Raw genomic sequence first — 21,766 nt, 5'->3', positions numbered from 1 at the left:
TTACTATTAGCACTCAACCCCATTGCCATCATGGGTACTTCTCACGTGTCCCATCCCCAAGTCAGGCCCTTTAGACAACGTTCTACAGAGGTTCTCTTCTTGCCCTGAAGCCATGTCACCTCAAATGCTTGTTTGAGAAAACAAGAAAAAAGAGTCCCAGTCTCATCCCAGAACTAATGAACCAGAATTTCTAGATGCAAGTGAATCATGTCAGGCTGGGGGGGTGTCTTATCACTGGGTACGTTCATTTGGGCAAGACTGCCTTATCTCATTTAGTCTTTGCCCCAATCCTAGAAAGCTGGTACTATTTACCTCATTTGACAAGGAGGCAAAGTAACTCATCCAAAGTTATTTAACCAGGCAATTGAAGGGCAGGGATTCAGACGTTCTGGCTCAGCACAAAGCAGGGTCATGCACTGACCTGGTCTGCTACCCACAACACAATATGGAAGTGGATGGACACTTTTCTTTTGCCAAATTACAAAGCAACCTGTGCTATTTAAATGGGTGGAGGAAAGACTCTGTGGAATCAAGAGTATTTAATTTTAAATTATTATATATATATATATAATATATATAAATATATATATAAATAAATGTATTAATATTTAAATCTATACACGTTGAGCCCAAGCATAATTGAACCCCATTTGGGGTCCTGCCCTCTCCTTGGAACCATGGCGCAGGCCACCCCCTCCCGACGTACCACAAACTAGCTTTATAAACCACGCACACGGCAGCAGCCTCAGAGAGAGGGCACCAGGAGGCTCTGAAGTGCAGGCCTGTACTTCCTGCTGGGGAACTCTGAGGTGTTTCCAAGTATGAGTTACCTGATAAACTCGACACACTACCATTTGGCTTGTTAGGAATAATTGAGAAGCATCTGGAAATAATTCTATGCAGGCAGAAACAGAAGTCATACGCAGCCATCCTTGTGTTATTGTACTCATTTTATTGTACTTCTCATATACTGTGTTTTTTACAAATTGAAAGTCTGTGGCAACCCTGAGGTGAAAAAGGTTTGTTTTCATAGCAGTTGCTTAGCTTGTGTCTCTGTGTCATGTTTTGGTAATTCTTGCAATATTTCAACTTTTTCATGATTATATTTGTTATGGTGACCTGGGATCAATGATTATGACTCCCTAAAACCTTAGAGGACAGGTTTTTTTTTTTGCAAAAAGTATTTAAAAGAATTTTTTTAATGTTGATTTTTGAGAGAAAGAAACAGAGTATGAGTGGGGGAAGGGCAGAGAGAGAGGGAAACACAGAATCTGAAGCAGGCTCCAGGCTCCGAGCTGTCAGCACACAACCTGACACGGGGCTCAAACCCACAAACCAGGAGATCATAACCTAAGCTGAAGTTGGATTCTAAACCGATGGAGTCAGCTAGGACCCCCTCAAAAAATATTTTTAAATTAAGGTCTGTACATTTTTTTTATGACATAATGCTACTACACACTTAGTAGACTACAGTCTAGTGTGAATATAACATTTTATGGACTGGGAAACCAAAAAACTCATTTGACATGCTTTATTGTGATATTTGCTTTATTGTGGTGGTCTGGAGCCAAACCTGCAATGTCTCCGAGGTATGCCTGTACACTAGGCGTACACACACACACACACACACACACGACACAGCCCAGAAATGCATTTAGCACTCTTGGTTACATCTATTAAACAACAACTCATAACTTAAAGTCTTATATTTTGAATACCAATTTGGTTAAATGGAAAATTTCAAAGCAGCGTTAGCTGTGTTAATCTGACAAATAACCAACTCAGATCTTCATTATGATGCACTCACCTGGGGCTCCCCTCCCACACTTCAGTTAAATACATATATCCACGCCAGCGAAAAGGGACCTGGCAGCTTGTATTCAGGAGTTGAGAGAGGCCCCACAAGGCTGGAGTCCTGCTCTCATTCTATAAGGCAGGCTGCAGCCTTCCTTGCTGAGCAACTTTGACTCATCTGAATGTGAGGCTCCTGTCCTGCTCATACTGCATTGTTCATAGGAAGACCACGTCAGGGAAGATACAGAAGATTCCACAAAGCGGAAACTACCACCTTATTTAGGTACTTCTAACAGAGATTCATCAGAAGTGCAAGAACTAATAGTCAAATTCAAAACTATTCTGATTTGCTTCAAAAAAAGTTTTACCATATTTGGGAAGTTTTAAAAGCTCTAAACTTCAAATGCCTTGTGATAAAATAAGAATAGGACTAACATGTATCTCAAGTAATTCTTAAGATAACTTAGGCCAAAATGGGGGCTAAAACATCAAGAAAGCTGGCCCAGACTACAAGCAGTGAAACCATAATTACCTGTTTCTCCCCACAGCGTGTCGGTGCCATTGACGTCTACCTCATGTTCCTTCTCCAGTCCCAGCAAGCACTGGACCACCTGTCAGAAGTGGCAAGGTGATTTAATGAGTTCTCACAGCCATATGTGCTTATTATATCCCATGTATCAAAGGAGAAAGTGTGTTGTTTTCTAACCATAATTATCTCATGCTACACAAGGAGACAAAATATAATGAAAACTGTTTTCAAGCATAATTCATATGCTATTCACATTTTCACTTTGAGAAGAATAAAAAACCTCAGTGAATTTCAGCAACATTGTTCAGGATTACTAGGTACTCAGAATTCTAATGAATTCCAACATGACCCAAATATGCCAGCCTAATCAACAAAGGACACGGGAGATCATACAAAGTGCAGTTTCTGCATAAATCGCAGGAAGATGGTGAATCCGTTTTTTCACAAAGATACAAAACAAAGCAATATATACCTTTTCAATAAAATAAAATAAATAGTATTGTCCAGAAGATTTTTCTACTGACAGCATCATTCTTCTTTTCCCTAGTTCTTTTCCCTTCTTCCCCACCAAAAAGAGCTTGAGATCACAAGTATGGAGGCAGGAGTGCTGGCTCATGGGGAAAGAACACTATGTGAGCCCCGAGCCAGCATCCACCCTGTGCAACAGCAGCAACAGGAGAGCATAATGAAGCCATTTCCCAGTCTCCCAATCCATACCCTATGGGTAAACTGCATAATAGCCCCAAGTATGATCACATTGTCATCCCCAAAACCTGTGAATGTTACCTTATAGGACAAGAGGGAATCTGCAGGTGTGATTATGAATCTTGAAATGAGATGATTATCCTGAATTACCCATGTGTTCATCTCATACACCTGACATAATCACAACTGTCTTCAAATGAAGGACAAGAGGAATCAAGGTCAGAGGAAGAGATGGAATGACAGAAGCATAGGTTAAAGTGACGCACTTTGAGGGGCGTCTAGGTGGCTCAGTCGGTTAAGTGTCTGACTTCAGCTCAGGTCATGATCTCACAGTTTGTGGGTTCAAGCCCCATGCCGGACTCTGTACTGACAGCCGAGCCTGGAGCCTGCTTCGGATTCTGTGTCTCCCTCTCTCTCTGCCCCTCCTCCACTCACACTCTGTGTGTCTCTCTCGAAAATAAATAAATGTGAAAAAAAAATTTTAAGGTGACGCACTCCGAACATAGAGGAAGGGCCATGAGCTAAGGAATGCAAGGCTTCTAGAAGCTCTAACAAAACAAGGAAACATTCTCCTATAGAGCTTCCAGAAGGAACACTGGCTTTTGGACATGTTAATTTTAGCCTTCTGGCCTCCAGAACTGTAAGAAAATAGATGAATGTTTTTGAGCCACTGTAGTTTGTGGTCACTTGTTATAACAGCATTAGCAAATGCATACACCCTTCAAGGCTTCTGGTGAATGAGCCCTGCCCTTTTCTAGGAGACAGTTACTGGCCCTGCTGAGGCTGCTTTGGCACAGCATTCCTCCCAGCCAGCTTTGAAACAGGTTGAGTTTAACAGGAGTTGAGAAAAAGGTCACATGTGAATGTGGCATTCACTGTCCTCCCTGTGATGATTTTTCACACTTTGCGTTCCCATGCAGATTTAGGGAGCACTTTAAAAAAGGAAAAACATCTCCATTTGCTTATTTGTGTATTTAACATGCTCTCTGTATATGAGTATTTAAAAAACACATTTATAGTTCTTTTTTAAAGAAACAATAAACCTATTACACAGTAACATTTAACATACTGTTATGAAATATGTATTTTTTAAGTGAAATTACTATTTTTTCCAAAACTAAAACATATAGGGAGGTTGGCTGGCATTGTTTCCTATTTTTATAAATCCTTTTATGCCTGTCTTAAGAGAAGACAGCTGCATTCTCTTATGTTTCTGTAATTAACTTGTTGCAGTATATTGTATTGGCTTAAATATTGTATATGTGTACTTTTAATGTTTTAAATGCCAAATTTAAGCCAGCTTTCAGTATGTATGTGTACATGCACGTGTGTGTGTGTGTGTGTGTGTGTGTGTGTGTGTATACGTCCGTGTCTGCCCTTGTGTTTTAAATGCCAAAAAGGTCAGCCAGCTGGCTCTGTACCCAAATTCACTATAAATCATTGAGGGTTCCAATCTTACCAAATACTGGCAACTCTAATTGCTTGAAGATAATACAGAGTAAGAAACAGGTGGAAGAGAACGGGTAAAAATGTTATTAAATCCTCAGACACATGGGTCAGGAGATTACAATTAAATCCTCAAACTAAGGGGACGCCTGGGTGGCTCAGTCGGTTAAGCTTCTGTCTCTTGATGTCAGCTCCGATCAGAAGATCCGGGTTCATGAGACAGAACCTGGTGTGGGGCTCTGTGCTATCAGCACTGCTTGGGATTCTTTCTCTCCCTCTCTCTGTGCCCCTCCCTCGTTCGCTCTCTCTCAAAATAAATAAACTTTAAAAAAAAGAAACTTAAAAAAAAAATCCTCAAACTGAGAAATACTGACATCTACCAAAAATATGTGCTCTATTTAGCTACTGCAAGAAGCTTTCCTTCAGCACAGGAACTGTGAATGACAAGCATTCTTACATGCTACCAGAACTTTGAAGTCCTATTTTTAAAAATCCTTCAAATACTCAAGAACAATTTTAGCATTAGTATTCCACATGATTATTTTTAAAAGATCACAAGGACAAAAGAATGAATCAAAGAGAAAAAAGTGCAAGACAGCTGAGCTGGAGGGTAAACGTGGAACAGAGGAGAAACTGGGATACTGCCAAGAGAGAGCTCCCCCTCCCCACCCCGCCCCGCCCCCAACTGCAGGAGTCCACATGCGCACCAAGACCCTGGACACCGAATTCTCTCACGCAAAGGGTGGGATGTCAACAGAAGACCTAGACACGTGATCAAACCAACTTCCATTTCTTGAAATCCTCCTTTTCTTTCATTCCTAAAGTGCATCATGGGCTAGCAACTAAGATACCTAAAAAAAGCACCTGAGGGGCACCTGGGTGGCTCAGCAGGTTAAACGTGGGACTTCGACTCAGGTCATGATCTCGTGGTTCATGAGTTCGAGACCCGTGTTGGGGTCTGTGCTGACAGCTCAGAGCTTGGAGCCTGCTTCAGATTCTGTGGCTCCGTCTCTCTCTGCCCCTCCCCCGCTCGTGCGTGCGCGAGCCTGTGTGTGCGCGCGCGCGCTCTCTCTCTCTCTCTCAAAAATAAATAAACATAAAAAAAATTTTTTTAAAGACAAAGCACCCAACCCATATTGGGCTATGGCTTCCAGTTTCTCAAGAGTGTCCTCTCAGCGCCAACTCACCGAGCTGTGGCCCATACTGGCGGCTGCTGTCAGCGCCTGCTGCAGGGCTTGGCTCTTCCTCAGTGCACCTGGCTGGGGAGGGCCTGCCGACCACTCACAGGTCAGCAGGTACCGGAGAATGTCACCATGGCCCCTCAGTGCGCTGTGCACCAGTGCGCACTGGCCTTTCTTATCCAAGTGGTCCACCTGGAGGGCAAGAGAAGGTCATGGTTTAGTATCACAGCCCAAATGAAGTGCGCAAACCCAGTATCACTGCAGATGCTTGGTGGGGGTGGGGTGTTCACATTCCAATGCAACTTTCTCTAGCGCACCAAATATCCATCTGAATTACTTCCTTGTAGTGAATCGGCCCTAAGGCCAAGGGAACCCTTTGTAGATCCAGCAAACACAAGGCACCCTCAATTCCTGTCTCTTTAGCAAAGGACTTAAAGCTCCAAGTTCTCTGGGAAACATGTGTGGGGACACAGACCAAAGCCTCAGCCAAAGCTCTGTGCTTCCCAACGCTGCTGGTGAGTAGAACACTCTAAATCTGCTGTGACAAGCTAGGATTTGGGGAGAATAAAGCAGTTCTTTAGTCATTGAAATAGGGGAGCCAGCAAAAGGCAGGGATCTGGAAAATCTAGCTATAACCAAGAAAGGGCAGGAAGGGACTCTGAAGGCCTTCTAACTGGGGAAGGAGGCCATGCACAGTCAGGTGACCTAGAACATGTCAGCATGTAAAGTGGGGCCTCAAAGCCAGGAAGTCCAGCTGTACACAAAGTTAGTGTCTAAGGGCTGCTTACGTCTAAAGGTCCAAGCAGCAACAATGGGTCATTCCCTGTCTAACCCCAGGAATACTGGACTGGAAGAGGAGCTCAGGGCCCACCCTCACCTCACTTGCAAATTCTGGTGATACTCTGCACCCTCACCCAGAAGCTTTGCAGGAGACACCTGCATGACACCCAGCCTCCTCCTACAGAGCTTTTAGCGGTGATGGGAGGGGGCCTGCTAGCCTCCACAGAAAGCTAAGCCACCATTTAGATGTAGAAATGAAGGCATGGAGATGTGCACTAATGCACCCGCCGGGAAGGCTTAATTGCAACATTCCCCTTCTTCCATGAGCTGAAGTCCCTTTACCCCAAATATTGTATTTTTGAGGGAAAAATTAAAAGGCTCTCATAGTTTCTATAAACCTAATTAATGTCTTCCTGTTGAAACTTAAATATCCTAATTAACTATAAAGACAAATACCAGCGATTTATTTCTATTTTTATTCAAAAGCACATCCCCTCTCTCCCAAAGAAATGCTTATAGCAAACCTAAAGAGAGTTTACTGTGAGCTTGGCACTGTTCTCATTTAATCTCTCAACATTAATGGTCCTAGAGTAACTTGTTTAATAATATAGTTACATTTATTTAATGCTCAGACAACAGACCTGTGGTAGATACTGTTGTCATAATTATTTTACAGATGAGAAGCCTGAGGCACACAGACTGGACAGTGTGCCCAGCATCCTAGCTGGCAGGTGGAGAAATGAGGATTGTGGGCTGTCCAGCTCCTGCAGCCATATGCTCAAGTACATGGCTTCTAAGACCCATGGAACTCATTTCATTGTTAAAAAAAAAAAAAAAAAAAGACATGAAATGAAATAGGATAGGCAGAAAAGAGGCAAAAAACCCTCCTAAAATCTTTTAAACCAATCTAGTGCTCTGTTAAAATCTGTGATTGATGGAGTTCTAGGTCACCATTTCCAGGCTTTTGAAAGGATGACCTCTACTCACGCTGCTGTTGGCCTAGGGCCTCCTTGGTGTCCTGCCTCCCCATGGGTAGTATTAAGGAGAGTTAAGAGCTTATGAGCAAAACACATGACGCCTCCTCTCCAAGGCCGCACACCTGACCACCAACATCAGGCACCATCACGCCCTGACCGAAGCAGGCAGCTCACTCTTTCTGTTTAGGTGGCGATTTCTATTAGTTGCAATTCGACAAAGCAGAGACAAAAGGGAGGCTGGCCCAGCTGATGACAATTCTAACAAGGCTATGAAGACACCTCCGCCTCTCCCCACTGGGGAATGCTACCAGCTTACCCTCGCCCCCTTCTTGGCCAGCAGACAGACCAGCTTCATATGGCCAGCAGCTGCAGCATAGCAGAGGGCGGTCATGCCATTCTCTGACATTCCCTCCAGGCAGGCGCCAAATTCCAGGAGCAGAGTGACCACTTCCTCATGGCCAAGGTGAGACTGGACGCACAGGATTGGGGCATTATTTAACACTTCTGTTCTGTAGTTCACGTTGGCCCCTCCCAAAATCAGGAGACGGCTGACCTGTTGAATAATATCCCCCAACAAGATGAATTCTCACATAAACGTCAGTCACAACAGCATTTGTGGAGATGGGCAGTATCCTCATTCTAATCCAGGAGTTCCAAAACTAGAGTGTGCAACAGTACTATCAGCGAATGCACTGAAAATGCACATTCTCCATAGTGGAAAACTAAAAGGGCAGCTGCTTGGAAAACAGTGTGGAGGTTCTTCAAGATCTAGCAATCCCATTTCTGGGAATATATCCAATGGAAATGAAATCAGGATCTCGAAGAGACACCTGCACCCCCATGTTCACTGCAGCACTATTCACAATACCCAAAAGATGGAAACAAACTAAAATGTCTCTCGACCCATGAATAGAGAAGCAGAAGCGGTATGCACATATACAATGGAGTATTATCCAGCCTTTAAAAGGGAGGAAATCCTGTCACATGCTGCAACATGGATGAGCCTTGGGGACATTAAGCTAAATTAAAAAAGCCAGTCACAAAAAGACAAATGTATGATACCCCTTACATGAGGTACATAGAGAAGAGAAATTCAGAGAGACAAGTGGAATCGTGGTACCAGAGGATGAGGGGAGGTGAAAAGTTTTCTTTAACGAGGGTAGTGTTTTAGTTTTATGAGAGGAAGAAGTTCTGGAGAGCTACTGCACAATAATGTGAATATATTTAACGCTACTGAATTCCGCACTAAAAATAGTTAAGATGATAGGTGGCTGGTTGGCTTAGTCAGTTAAGCATCCGACTTTGGCTCAGGTCATGATCTCATGGTCCGTGAGTTCGAGCCCCCGCGCATTGGGCTTTGTGCTGACAGCTTAGAGCCTGGAGCCTGCTTCAGATTCTGTGTCTCTGTCTCTTTGCCCCTCCCCTACTCGCACTCTCTCTCAAAAATAAATAAATAAATGTTAAGAAATTTTTTTAAATAGTTAAGATGGTCAATTTTATGTTTTTTTTTTTAAAACCAAAATTAAAAATTTTAAACACCCTGAAAAAAAACCTTAAAATGCACATTCTCCGGCTCCACTTTCAGATTTCTGATTCAGCGGGTCTTGAGTGAGGCCTGAGACTGCTTTTTAATAGTTCCCTGATGATACGGATACTGTTGGTCAGTGGACCACACTTTGAAAAATCACTGTTTAAATAAAAATAGAAAATTCATTTTTTATGGCAATGAAATAATCACGGGATTAAATAATTAACAGTGAGCTAGGGGCGCCTGGGTGGCGCAGTCGGTTAAGCGTCCGACTTCAGCCAGGTCACGATCTCGCGGTCCGTGAGTTCGAGCCCCGCGTCAGGCTCTGGGCTGATGGCTCAGAGCCTGGAGCCTGTTTCCGATTCTGTGTCTCCCTCTCTCTCTGCCCTTCCCCCGTTCATGCTTTGTCTCTCTCTGTCCCAAAAATAAATAAACGTTGAAAAAAAAAAAAAATTAAAAAAAAAAAAAATTAACAGTGAGCTAACAAAGACAAAAGTAAATGCAAATACTCTTTTTTTACAGGACATGTTCCTACAAGAAAAAGTAGAACACGTTAAAATGTTCCTGTGCCTCTGGGATTGTCAGCAGCACAAGACTCCCAGAAAATAATCTGTTTTTTCTACCGATTACCACATCCACCACCCACTAAACTTGCTGTGTGATTTTCAGAAAATTACTCAGTCTCTCTGTGCTTCAGGTACCTCCTAAGAAAACCCAGGGGAATGCCATCCCATGCTACCCAATAGGTACTCTTGGTTAACAACGTTGGAAGGTGCACTTTTAGTACTTCCTTGCCGACCACCTTACAAGACTTTACCTGGAAGGTATGTGCTTAGAGGCAGAACTTTCCTAAAGATGTCTGTCGTTAATTAATACTTCGTCTGCTTCTTGGAAAAAAACATTTCCTTTGTCGGTGTAATGCTGCTGGTATTTTTACCACTTAACCCCCAATCGGTTTGTGGCTCTTCCCCCAGCCCACAGTTCTTAACCCTGCTGCACACTGAAACCACCTGGGAGCTTGAAAGTTTCCAGTGCTGGAGCCCCACCCTTGGAGATTCTGACTTGGCCACGGTACCAAGAGCTCCCAAGTGACTGCCGTTGGCAGCCAGGGCTGTAAACACATCAGGTGATAAATGCAGCTACAAAGCATGGGCTTGCTCGGAGCCAGGCACCCTCCAGCTGTGTGATTTGGGGCATGCTCCAACTGCCCTCGGCCTCAGTTCCCTCATCTGAAAAATGGAGATAACAGTTTCACTTCACTGAGCTGTTGTGAAGATTAAAAATGAACATGCCACCCACACATACATACAGCACTTAGCACAGCCCTCAGCATCTCGTAAGTGCTAAATAAATATTGTCATGGTCACAATCATCTTTTGTAAAATCTTCAGAAGGGACAAGACCCCAGGCCCCTGACAAGCACAGTAGGGAGCTCTGCCCCGCTGTCTGGCAACCCAGGTCTCCCTACCACCTTCCCCTGCCCCTGCTATCACTAGCACAGAGCAGCAGGGAGATCTCCCACTTATTTGAGGGGAGACATAGGCAGCTCCTGTTAACAGCCACCAAACGGCACATCCAGAAGTTCTCAGGTACCTACAGCAAAGTCTCAGCTCCCTGAAAGTAGGTAAAACCTAGTAAGAACAACTCCCTTGACCGTTGTGAAAAAGAAAACCACAAGCCCAAAATGGTGTTACTTGGGCCAGGCCCGGTCACCAAACTGGGGCTTTTAATACCTAACCTGACTGCAGTTGCAACCTCTTCCAAAAATAAGTCTTAGTCTGTCAATAGGGAATTTTCTGGTCAGCACCAAAGAGGTAATTTGTCACAGGGCCCTTCTCTACCCACCAAAAGAGAATGTGCATAGTAAGACCCTCTGCCCTTTCCCCTCAGGGAGGGTGATCTTGTCTGGAATAATCCTTTCCTTACTTCTGCTTATAACTTTCTTGCCCCACCCTCCTTCCTATAAAGAGCTTCCATTTTTGGGGTGCCTTGGTGGCTCAGTCAGTTAAGCATCCCACTCTTGATTTCGGCTCAGGTCATGATCTCACGGTTCCAGAGTTCGAGCCAGCCCTGTGTGGGGCTGTGCGCTGGCAATGTGGAGCATATCTGGGATTCTCTCTCTCTCTCTCTGCCCCTCCCCATCCCCTCAAAATAATAAGCTTAAAAAAAATAAAAATAAAAAAACCCTTCCATTTTGTACAACTCCTGAGGGTGCCCCTCTACTTGCTAGGGGGGATGGTGCCCAATTCATGAATCCCTTAATAAAGCCAATTAGATCTTCAAACTTACTCTGCTGAATTTTGTTTTTTAATACCATGCAGAAGATGCCAAGTGTTTTTCCAAAAGCGTTAACATCTCAATGAGGTTTCTGATCACTCTAGGAGACAGGCTCTTTTGTGACCTCCATTTGGCAGGTGAGAAAACAGAAGCTCAGAGGGATAAAGCACAGATTAGCTCTGGGCACAAAGCTAATTACTGTTACAGCCCAGCGGCTGCAGCAGCTCTAGCTAACATTGCTCTGCCTTCAAGGAAGGGGTTAATGGTTCATCCTGTACATTTATTCCTAACCACATGGAAATTTCCTGATTATCACCACCGCATAAGCTCTCCCTGGATAACATTTGGAAATGGCAAAGTTATCTATAAACTTCTGGGTTTAATGAATGCAAGAAAATTTTAAAAAGGGGGTCCAGGGAGCCAGGCGAAGCAATGTAATCACAAGAAGAGAAGCGACACTGGAGTCTCAGTTTTCCAAGCATAATGGAGGTTCATAGCCACACAACCGTTTCAAATGTGTATCGCCTATCATGTAGAATATGACCGGATCCTTTCCACCAAGGGAAGTCAGGCCAAAGTCCACGCCTAGTTCCTGTCTTCTCCCCTCCCTGCCTTTGGCTGAGAGAAAAATTCTCCCGAGTCCACAGCCTTGGGAAGGACGCCCACGGCCGGCATGCACTCCAATGGTACAGTGTGAACAAAACAACCCGCTGGGTGGGAGCCTAGAGGCACTGGCAGCAAAGACCCTAGTGGGCCGGCATGACCCTGGCCTGGTGAGGGGAGACGACAGTGTTAGAAATCACTGGCGCGCCAGTAAAATTAAAATTCATCTACCAAAGTCATCATTCTGGAGCAAGTCACTTTAATTTACCAAAGTGGCAAACTGCAATTGCTCAAAATGACATTCATTCCTGTATGACAACATTTAATACTCTCTAAAAAAAGTTCCCTAATTGCATGCATAATTTTAAATTACTGTAATTTGTTCAAGATTCTGTGAAAACCTTTTTTTTTTCTTGAAAGATAAAAGAAACAGAAGGATAATGGAACGCCTTAAAATTCTATAACCAAGTTACAGAATTTTGAGCACAGTGTAGAAGCAGATGACACTGAGGTTCTATAAAACAAAGTAAAGACAAATAACTCTTAGAATTGAAAGTATGTTAAAAGTAAAGTCTATGATCTCAGGAGGGTCAAGCTCATTACGTTCTTATGCTGTACCTTTTAATTTACTGTCTTAAAAACACTTGTATTTAAAAACCCTGTATTTGACAGGGTATAACGCTTTCCATTTACTTTCCTCCACTTTAAAAGAGGAACTTCTGGGCCCATAATGCACTAGTGAAAACAGATATTGCCGCATTTTTATTTCTTTCTTCCTCATCATTATAGAATTTTATTAATTGTGGAGAATTCAAAAGATATACTTTTAGCTGAGAGGAAAGATGAAACCATGTTATTGTAGTAACCTCAACTCTCATTTCTATAAAATCTAAGTAAAACAAAAACTCTTAATATGACTTCCACTATGATCATCCCTGTGATCAGTAGGAGAAGTTCTCCTTAACTACTAAAACCAGCTTCTCTGTAAAACATGCATGTGGGTTCAGCCTGGACACAGCACTCACACCGAAAAGTCTGGAAACTGGGGAGTGGGACAAAGCACAGGGTTCTTATGAGTGGCTCTCCACTGCTGCTTTGCTGCGAGGTGCCCCGCCAAGAGGGGAGTCAGGCTGAAATCCATTAAGCCTAGGACCCTAACAGTGGGCTGAGTCTGCCCGCAGAAGGCTGGTTTATCCTTGCAAAAACCCCGTCTGCATCCATGGGGGAGCAGTGGCCTTTCTCCAACCAGCACCAAGGTCCTGCATGGAGCACCAGGGCTCTAGGGGACCTGCTCCAGAGTCGGGGGACTCCCATATCCTTTATGACATAGGGGCTCCTCTGTGTGCTCATTCTACCCTCTCTACCAGGAAGCCAGAGGAGAGAGAAAGGAAGCAGAACTATGTCTACCAAGGAAGCGCTCTGCAAGGTCCACACTCCCAGACACACAGCTGAGTGGCAGGTGCTGAGGATAGGGTGTGCACACAGTGGGGGAGAAGAGGTGCAGGAGTCCCCCAAGGGCACTCTTTCCAGGTGGGTCTGATGAACTGAAGTGAGGAATATGGAAGAGAGATGCCCAGAAACCTCCAGGGCTTCGAAAGTCCTTCCCTGTATGACCACTTGCTTATACTCACCCTTGATGCTGCTGAGCAGGCAACAGGTATGATTGTGTTCATGGAGGTGTTGGAAGGGGAGGACCTGGCTCCTTGGGAAACTGCCTCAGAGGTTCTGTATGCAGCAGGGCACGTCAGGGCCTGGGGCTGAAAGGCCTGGAGTCCAGCTGACATATCGAGTGGAAGACACTTGTGATCTTTTTACTACATTGCATTGGACAGGATGGTTGTATGCTGCTGGAACATAAACCAGTAATTCCCACAATCTTTGTGGGAGTTAACCCTCCTGTGTTGCCTTAAAAGACACTTGGCCTTCATGTGTTTTAGATTCTCAGACTTGCTTAAAGGAGGAAGGAAAATTGACTCTAAAAAGCACAGCAGTGCACTGTGACATGACAGCCACTGATCAGGAGGGAAGAAGCTCCCGGCCCAGTAGCAGGTCGACCCCCCTACACTTTCCACAGTCATAAATGCACACACACACACAACCTTTAGGTAGCACATTTTCTCTGTGCAACCATCGCTTTGTTGTCACTCATCAATGCTTAATTTCCTATGAACCATAAAGAGACAGTCCAGATTAGAGACCCAGGACAGTTTAAAAATCAATTTTCCCTAGAAATCTCCCTTTGACCTTTGGTTTCCTTTGTGAATTGCTTCCTTATCACATCCTCTCTTAGACAGTCACCACGTGCGCACGTGGCAGCCCACGTTTCCCTGCCCAGGAAAAAGCTAAACTTCCACAAGAAAACCAGTAATAGGGCATTCAAGCCTGTGCGATTTATATTGGGGGGAAAAGCATCATTAGAGGCTCCACCAGCTCCTGTGGCTGCCACATGGTACAGGGGACAGCAGGGCTACTGGAGGAAAGGTGGTGGGGGCTGGGGCCCCAGCTTTCCGGACACAGGGTCGCTCACCTTCACATTGGGGGTGTAGAGATTCCTGAGAGAGGCGAGGGCGGCAGAGAGGCCCTCGGTGCTGTACCCAATCCACAGGGCTTGGAGGTGGCTTGAGGAGATTCCTGTCTTCTTACTGAGGCCCTGGAAGCAATCAGAGACAAGTGGGCCTCATCCTCTCCTTTCCCAGCTGCGTCAGGCTGAAAGGGGTAGGCCTGGGAGGGTGCAGACCTGCACTAACTCAGGGAAATGCCGAGGCACAGAGAACGCTGGACATGTAAGCCATCCTTCCCACCCTAAAATCAAGAATCAGGGAACTAGCCCACCCTTGCTACATACACGACGCCTGAGGAAAGACATGGCAATGAAGACCAAGTTTCTTCTTATAGAAGTTTTCCAGTCAAAAGAAGAATAAAATTTGGAATATCACCATCCTGTAACCCTTAATGCAGAGTCCAGGCAAACATCAGTAGTGACTGATAATACCCCCACTAAGAGAAGCTAGCATGAATTCCTTAGCTCCTGATGGAAGAAAAACCCTACAGACGTATAGAGAGTTTAAACTCTAAGTATAACTCTAAAGTAATTGTGACACCCTGCAAAAACAAAACAAAACAAAAACAAGCAACAACCAAACCCGAACCTGATTAAGCCTCTAGATACAACTAGCAAATGACATGGGGCGCCTGGGTGGTTCAGTTGGTTAAGCATCAACTCTTGATTTCAGCTCAGGTCATGATCTCGAGGTTCACAGAGCCTGCTTGGGATTCTCTCTCTCCCTCTCTCTCTCTGCCCCTCCCCAACCTGCACTCACTCTCACTCTCTCTCTCTCTCAAAAGAAATAAACTTCAAAACAAACAACTAGCAAATGACAGAAAATCCAGAGGAAAGAGAACCATTTTAAACTAGACCATGAAAAGTAAGACCGCGATCAGAAAATCCAGGCTGTATGAAACTACACAGGTCACGTAGCTCACGTTCTTCAGCAACTAAATAACCAAGAAACAAAAGGGAACGAAAGAAATGGAAACTTTAGGTGAAGAGGAACTTTTTAAAACAGATGTTAAGGGGGAAAAAAATGGGGCTCATGGAAGGCTCTGAGAGGGTTGATAAAGCTGTTGAAAATCTCCAAAACCAAACACTCAAAATGACAACAAAACTCTTCTTCAAGGTGGCGCGTCTCACCTTGAAAATGTGTGCCTTCAGGATGTGATGGCCAAGCTCCATGGTTTGCTGGCGATTCAGCTTGCCCTCTTGTCGAGAGAACATGAATGCCAGGAGAGCGTGCCCATTCCTGGAACAAGAAACACAAAGCTTAGGAACAAAAGACTCCATTCCACGAACTGTAGGCTCTCAGGTGTGAACATCTCCACACAACTCTGGACTATTCTCCTGGTGCTTCAGCATCGCCAAATAAAATGGGTCAAAAGTTGCCTCTTTACAAAAGATGGCCAATGCTATTTATTCTTCAAGTCATTTTAGGGCTTTCTCTGGATTCCCCTATCTCTGTGGAGTGACCCAGAAAGAAGCTCTAGGACAAGGCAGGTCTTTACCTTTGGAACCATCCACTCTCTGTCCCTCATCCATCATTCTTCACCTTGTTTATTTATTTAGGTCTGTCACAAAAATGTCAATTCCATGGGATTAAGGGTCTTGCCTATGGCACATCAATAGGCATAATACCTAGCAAATGCCTAGCCCTTAGCAACCACTCAAATATGTATTTCTTGTATGGATGAATGAACAGAGGGACAGGTGGAGCAGAACCATCACTGGACCTGGCATTCAGGTCTCCCCCCTCAGTGTAATCACCACTGGGAGTAGACCTGGCCAAAGGATAAGACCTGACAAAGAGAACAAAACAAAAACCAAGCCATGCAAAGCAACAGCACATACTCAGAAATACCTAGAATTCTAGGCTTGGATGGAACACAGTTCCTTACTGGGTGGAGAAAACTAAGATGTACAAGCAGACTTGCTGTGTCTGGGCACATGGTGGACATTCAACTGACACCACCAATTAACCCCTCACTAACCCTTTCATGAAGAAGCCATCCTACCCATCACCCTCTCCACATCTGCAAGACTCATTCCGTCTCCTGTGGGATCCATGCCTCTGTCTGAGCCAATTTGTTTGGGAAAGATGTTAGGGGCTGCTTATTCCAACAGCAATGACTTCTGTACAATGTGAATAATTTTATTTCTATCAATCTGACAACTCTGAGGTGCTGGATTTTTTGTTTTGTTTTGTTTTGGAGGGAAAGCAGGTAATGGTGGAGAAAAGGAAGCATTATGGGGAAAAAATGCATTCTCCCCAATGTTTTCTGGGAGTTACTAATCTAGATGAGTAAAATCATGCATCATTTAAATAGTGTTTAGCTATCCAACTGCCTGCCTGTTTTTCAAATAGGTCATAAACTATGTTAGAGATGAAAAAAATCAAGGCAAGTAGACACCAAGAGATTGCTTTTTATACTTCAGGGGAAGGCATGACTTAAAAACATGCTGACACTGAGTGCCTTGTCCAACATCTCATAAGGGATTAGAGCTCTTCCACAAGCACACAGTCTGTACTTCTTTGCACACATTCCACCTCCCACACCTCAAGCTTGGGTTTTCCCTCTCAGATGAGATTCTCCCATGTTCCCACCCTTCCTGCTCCCTCCCACCTACCAGTGGTCCAGGCTCTATATCCTCCCTAGTTCCCTAGTCCCTAGCCATGGGCAGGTCCCAGGGTTCAACCTGGCTCACATCTCCCAGCCATGGCCTAAGCCATCCTTAGTCTCCCAGTCTGCTGAACTCAATGGCCACACCAACTGTGTCCACCACAAAGACATACTAGGCTAAGTACCATGGCTACACCCCTAATGGGGAAATGATCATGCATCCTTCAGTGGCTTCTAGTGATCTCAGCTAAGCACGTGGCCTCCTGCCTAAGGAGACAATTCATGTAATCACTAGATAGCTGTGTTCCATTCCTCTATATATCCCATTTACTTTTCTTCCCTTCCTCCTAGATCCTGCAGTGCTTTCTAAGGCTACCTGCACTTACAATTCTGTTCATTATATACCAGATGCAGAAACTTAGCTGAATTGTTTCACTAAACCGTACAATCCCGCAACCCACTAAACAGTTTGTTTACATGAGGAAACAGAGGCCTGGACAGGTCAAATGATTTGCCCAAAAGATCAAATAGCTGGTGAACAACTGAGAAGAGATTTGAACTGCAGTCTACCTAATGCAAGCACCTATGCTCTTTATCAGTGCACCATGATTTCTCATTCATTCACTCATTAACATCCACCTTGTAACTAGCACCATGCTTGATATGGAGGATTCCACAGGGAACAATGTGAGGTGCTTCCCTGGAGGAGCTCTCAGCTACCAGAGGACTATAAACAACATTCAGCAGAATGGTGCCATGAATCACCTCAATGGGAATACAGAGGAGACAAGTGGCCTGTGCTCTCTGCCCCTATCCCCTTGCATTTCCAATGTCTCCTTCTTCATGGATCAGGTTTCCCCACATTAACCCCACACCTTTCCAACAACACCTCCAACTCCTGTGTTTAAAAAACAAACAAACAAACAAACAAACAAACAAAAAAAACACCCTTTCCCCACAAACAAACCCAAACCTCTCCACCCTTACACTTCTTATCCCAGAATTTTGGCGCTCTCCTCTTCCATCCCTCACAGCTGGATGGAAGGAATCTCTAACAATGTGGGACCTTCCTCCTCCACTGGGAAGCCAAACTCCCTCTTAGTTATCATCTTCCTTCACCTCTCAGCAGCTCTTGCACCCCAACCTCCTTCCTGGAATTCTGCTCCATACCCCAGAAGTCAGAGCTCCCTTTCTGCTAACTACACTCCCTCATCAGGCCCCTCCACCACTTCTCCATGAATGATGCCACATCTTCACCTCCAACTTCCCCACCATCAGACTTCCCCCCCACTTGAACAGGCAGTTCTGCCAACCCCACCAGCTCAAGCTGCTATAAGCAAAAGGCATCTCATGTCCTGCAACACGTGCTCCACACCTCCTGCTTTTCTTACCCTTCCTAAGAACAGTGCCGCTCCTAGCTTCTGTGGCTTAACACCCTAATGTCCTCTACAGCTCCCCCTTCGCCTTGACTTTGCTTATAAGGCCAAGCTGTGCCCACCCATCTCACGTTAGCAGAGCCAGTCTCAACCCCTCTGCATCCCGAAGCCAGGTCCACCAAGTCCCTGCTGCTGTCACACAGGTTCTCATGGTCCAACCCTCCACACTCCTGCCAATGTAGGTAGTCTGCACTTTCGACCTGCTCAATTGAGGGCTCTCCAGAGATGACTGATTAAAGTCTATTCTCCCTAGCACATCCTTCTGTTAAGTCTTCTATCCCATGACAAAAGCTCCAGCCAAACTAGGTTTGTTGTTGCCAAAACACAACCTGCCATTTGACATGATGACTTGGACAGCTCCTTCTGTCTGCAATAGCCTCTTTTCCACCTACTAAAATCCTATCTGTTCATTCCTCAAGTCCATGACATGACAGCAGACAGGAGGTTGCTCAAGATTCTAAAACTCCTGATGCAACCCTAATGAACTGATGGATCCGGGAAATAATCATCAGGCCTCCGAGAGACATTAAGACATTGTGTGCCTCCTGATGGAAGCAGACCTACTATCTATTAAGTATCCTTGCAAAAAATATTTTAAGATAAAATCTGACCAATTTCAGGAAATAGAGGTGATAAACACAGTAAATACCATGAGAATGCAATCAGCAAAATTCAGATTATGGGAAACCATATAGGACAAATTACTCAGTTATTCTTTTTAAACAAATAAAATGCAAGGACAAAGCAGAAACAGAAGGAGAAGCAAATCTATAGATTAAAAGAGGCACTGTAAAACGCATTTTCATGATCTTATCTGGATCCTGATTCAAACATACTAGAAAAATATGAAGGAAGTAAAGAAATTTGGTCACAGCTAAATGTGTGATAATACTGATCAATTAGTCTTAACATTTTAGGTGTGGCAATGGTGTTGTGGTTAAGTGTGAAAATGTCTTTTTGGGGTACATAATCAGTTACTTGGTAAAATGTCGTGGTATCTACAACTTGTTATCGGCAAAAGATGACAGATGTAGTAAATATTGCAAAATGTGAATTATGTTTCAGTCTAGGTGATGTGCAAGAAGACTTTAAGCAACTTACTCATCTTTTTAATTCTGCTCCTGTAATTCTAACATAAGGAATAATGAAAACAAAGAAGAAAATTCTATTCCTTTCCTGAAAAGCACCAAGACATGCACAATAGGTTGCTTTATTTATAAATAACCCAGAAACAACTGCAAGGCCCCACAGTAAGGGTAAATAAAAGTACATCATTATTCGCCTACTAGGAGGTTTGCACACCCATGAAAAATGATACTTTGCTAAGATTTCTAAACTGCTTGCTAAGCTATCCATGATGTGTAAGCAAAAAAAAAAAAAAAAAAAAAAAATGCAGGATAGGAATTTTAATATAGAAAAGATGATTTGGAGAATGTTTAAAATGCATGGAAAGAGACAAATAAAAAGTGAGATGTCATTGACTCTGGGTATTGGGTTCTTTTTGCTGCTTCTCCCTAATTAGGGCAAAATTACAACTAATTAGGGTGGGAAGAGAAATGCTACCCATCTTTCAAGGCCCAGCCCAAATGTCCTCATGTATGTGAAACACTTTCCAAAAACAGTCTTCCCTAGCTGGAAGCCTCCCTTTCCTAAAGTCCACGTGCAGTGCTTTCTTCCCACATGGTCACTTCCTCCCTCACTTGCCCCCTTGTGTGGGAAGCCCTTGAGAGCTGGGCCCTTATCCCAGGACTCTCTGAATCTGCCACAGTACCCTGCATGTGGTGGGCCCGCAGAGACTTCTGCTGAAATGCATCCAGTAGTGTCCTTTCACCAGCCTTGTCTGCTGAATGAAATTCCAGAACTAAAGGGGTCTTGGGTAAATGCTGATGTGCACAATGCCAAATAGGAACTCCTTATACTTTGCACCCTGGATGTCTCTCTTGTCCTGGTCCAGTCCTGGTCCTACCCTGGGTAATTCCCCACACATGCTTCTTGGAACACAACAGCACTCAGGAACCCAACATTTCAGGTACACGTCTGCTAGTCACTGCACAGTGAGCTCTGCTCCAGGCTGCATTACCTCAGTGCTGCCCACCACCCAAAGCAGAGCGAGGCTTTACAGTGACTACAGTTCAACTTCCTCTGCTTCAAACCCTAGTGGCAAATCTACATCCCCTGTTGAAGTTTCTCAACTTGTTTTTATGTTTCTACAAACTCGACTGTAGCCTATCTTCCTAGAAAATGATCCAACTTGGCTAAGTATGTCAAATATATGGTACACATATCACCTCGTTATTTACAGTCTCGCTAAATAACCTGGGAGTTACAGTTTGTTGCCTCAAACCAGACTCAAAAGAACACGGTTTTAGCCTGGTGTTACCTCAGAAAACAACAGTACCCACAACATGAAACAGCCAGACTCCCATCTGGTCAATGTCAAAACAGTACTCATGGGGAAGAAGGTGGTGCAGCTTACAAATGCTTATTTCACCTCTTCATTCCTGGACCCCAGCATCTGGTCACCTGGCCAGTTCAGCTCATAGGGAACAGTTCAGCAGCTTGCTGGACCTGGTACCGAGTCGGGGGCAATTATGACTCACAGACAGCAGAAACCATTCAAGACAACAGTGATGCAGGCCAAGGCCAGGGCCAGGCAGAAGTAGTAGACAAGAACCCACCCTTATGGAAACAAAAGCATCTGCACCCTCAAATTCCCTGACCTCTCACTCTGACTAGCATGAGGCCACATGAGAGGCAGGCTTACCGCCTTCCCTCCCCTGAGCAGTGCAGAGAGCGGAGTCTTGGCCCCACCCTGCTGAGACTCCTCAGTGGAACCTTCCACTCCCTAGATGCAGCTGCCGCAGGACCATCTCATAAATGGGGCATCTGAGGTCTGAATCTGAATCCTGCTGACCTCAAGCCTGTTACACTGCACTGAAGCACAAATGCAAATAATCACAACCAGCTGTGATCACTGTGCTCCATTTGGGGCCTGCAGGCATATCCCTGGGACAAGATGCTGTATGCCCAAGAGGGGCAGCAGTGATGCTAGGGGTCCAAGACAGTGCACAGACTCAAGGTGAGGAAGCTGAGCTGAGAGTGGCTTCTGGAGAAGCCCACTGTTCCCTGGAGCATGTACCACACTGTGACTCCCATAAAGGGGACCAAGGTCTAGAAGAGAATGGACAGCGAAGAAAGGTCACCAAGCATTGCTCAGCTTCTCTCTCACTGGATGTACTCGCATACAAATTTCTAGCAATTAAAGGATGGAAGTTTTTGTTTGGCAGCAAGGTTTTCCACGGCCCTCCTGAATTGTTCACCATGTGTTGCCTTTCCAT

At 44.6% G+C, this 21,766-nt stretch overlaps 1 protein-coding gene across 4 annotated transcripts in view; it reads right to left on the bottom strand.

The window, feature by feature from the left end:
- The window catches only part of TANC1 (tetratricopeptide repeat, ankyrin repeat and coiled-coil containing 1), a 240,624-nt gene that overhangs the window by 27,354 nt on the left and 191,504 nt on the right, over positions 1-21,766 (bottom strand). For all 4 annotated transcript variants that reach the window (XM_032594413.1, XM_030325447.2, XM_030325449.2 and 1 more), the window contains 5 exons: positions 15,512-15,620; positions 14,348-14,470; positions 7,729-7,965; positions 5,662-5,847; positions 2,327-2,405 (listed from right to left, as the gene is read on the bottom strand). In XM_032594413.1, coding sequence (XP_032450304.1) covers positions 2,327-2,405; positions 5,662-5,847; positions 7,729-7,965; positions 14,348-14,470; positions 15,512-15,620 — 734 coding nt within the window. The remainder of the gene's footprint in view (positions 1-2,326; positions 2,406-5,661; positions 5,848-7,728; positions 7,966-14,347; positions 14,471-15,511; positions 15,621-21,766) is intronic.

The sequence above is a fragment of the Lynx canadensis genome, chromosome C1 (genome assembly GCF_007474595.2).
Source record: "Lynx canadensis isolate LIC74 chromosome C1, mLynCan4.pri.v2, whole genome shotgun sequence".
In the NCBI taxonomy this organism is placed as follows: Eukaryota; Metazoa; Chordata; class Mammalia; order Carnivora; family Felidae; genus Lynx; species Lynx canadensis.
The sequence above is the reverse complement of the archived record's forward strand: the minus strand, read 5'-3'. Positions and strand labels throughout refer to the sequence as shown.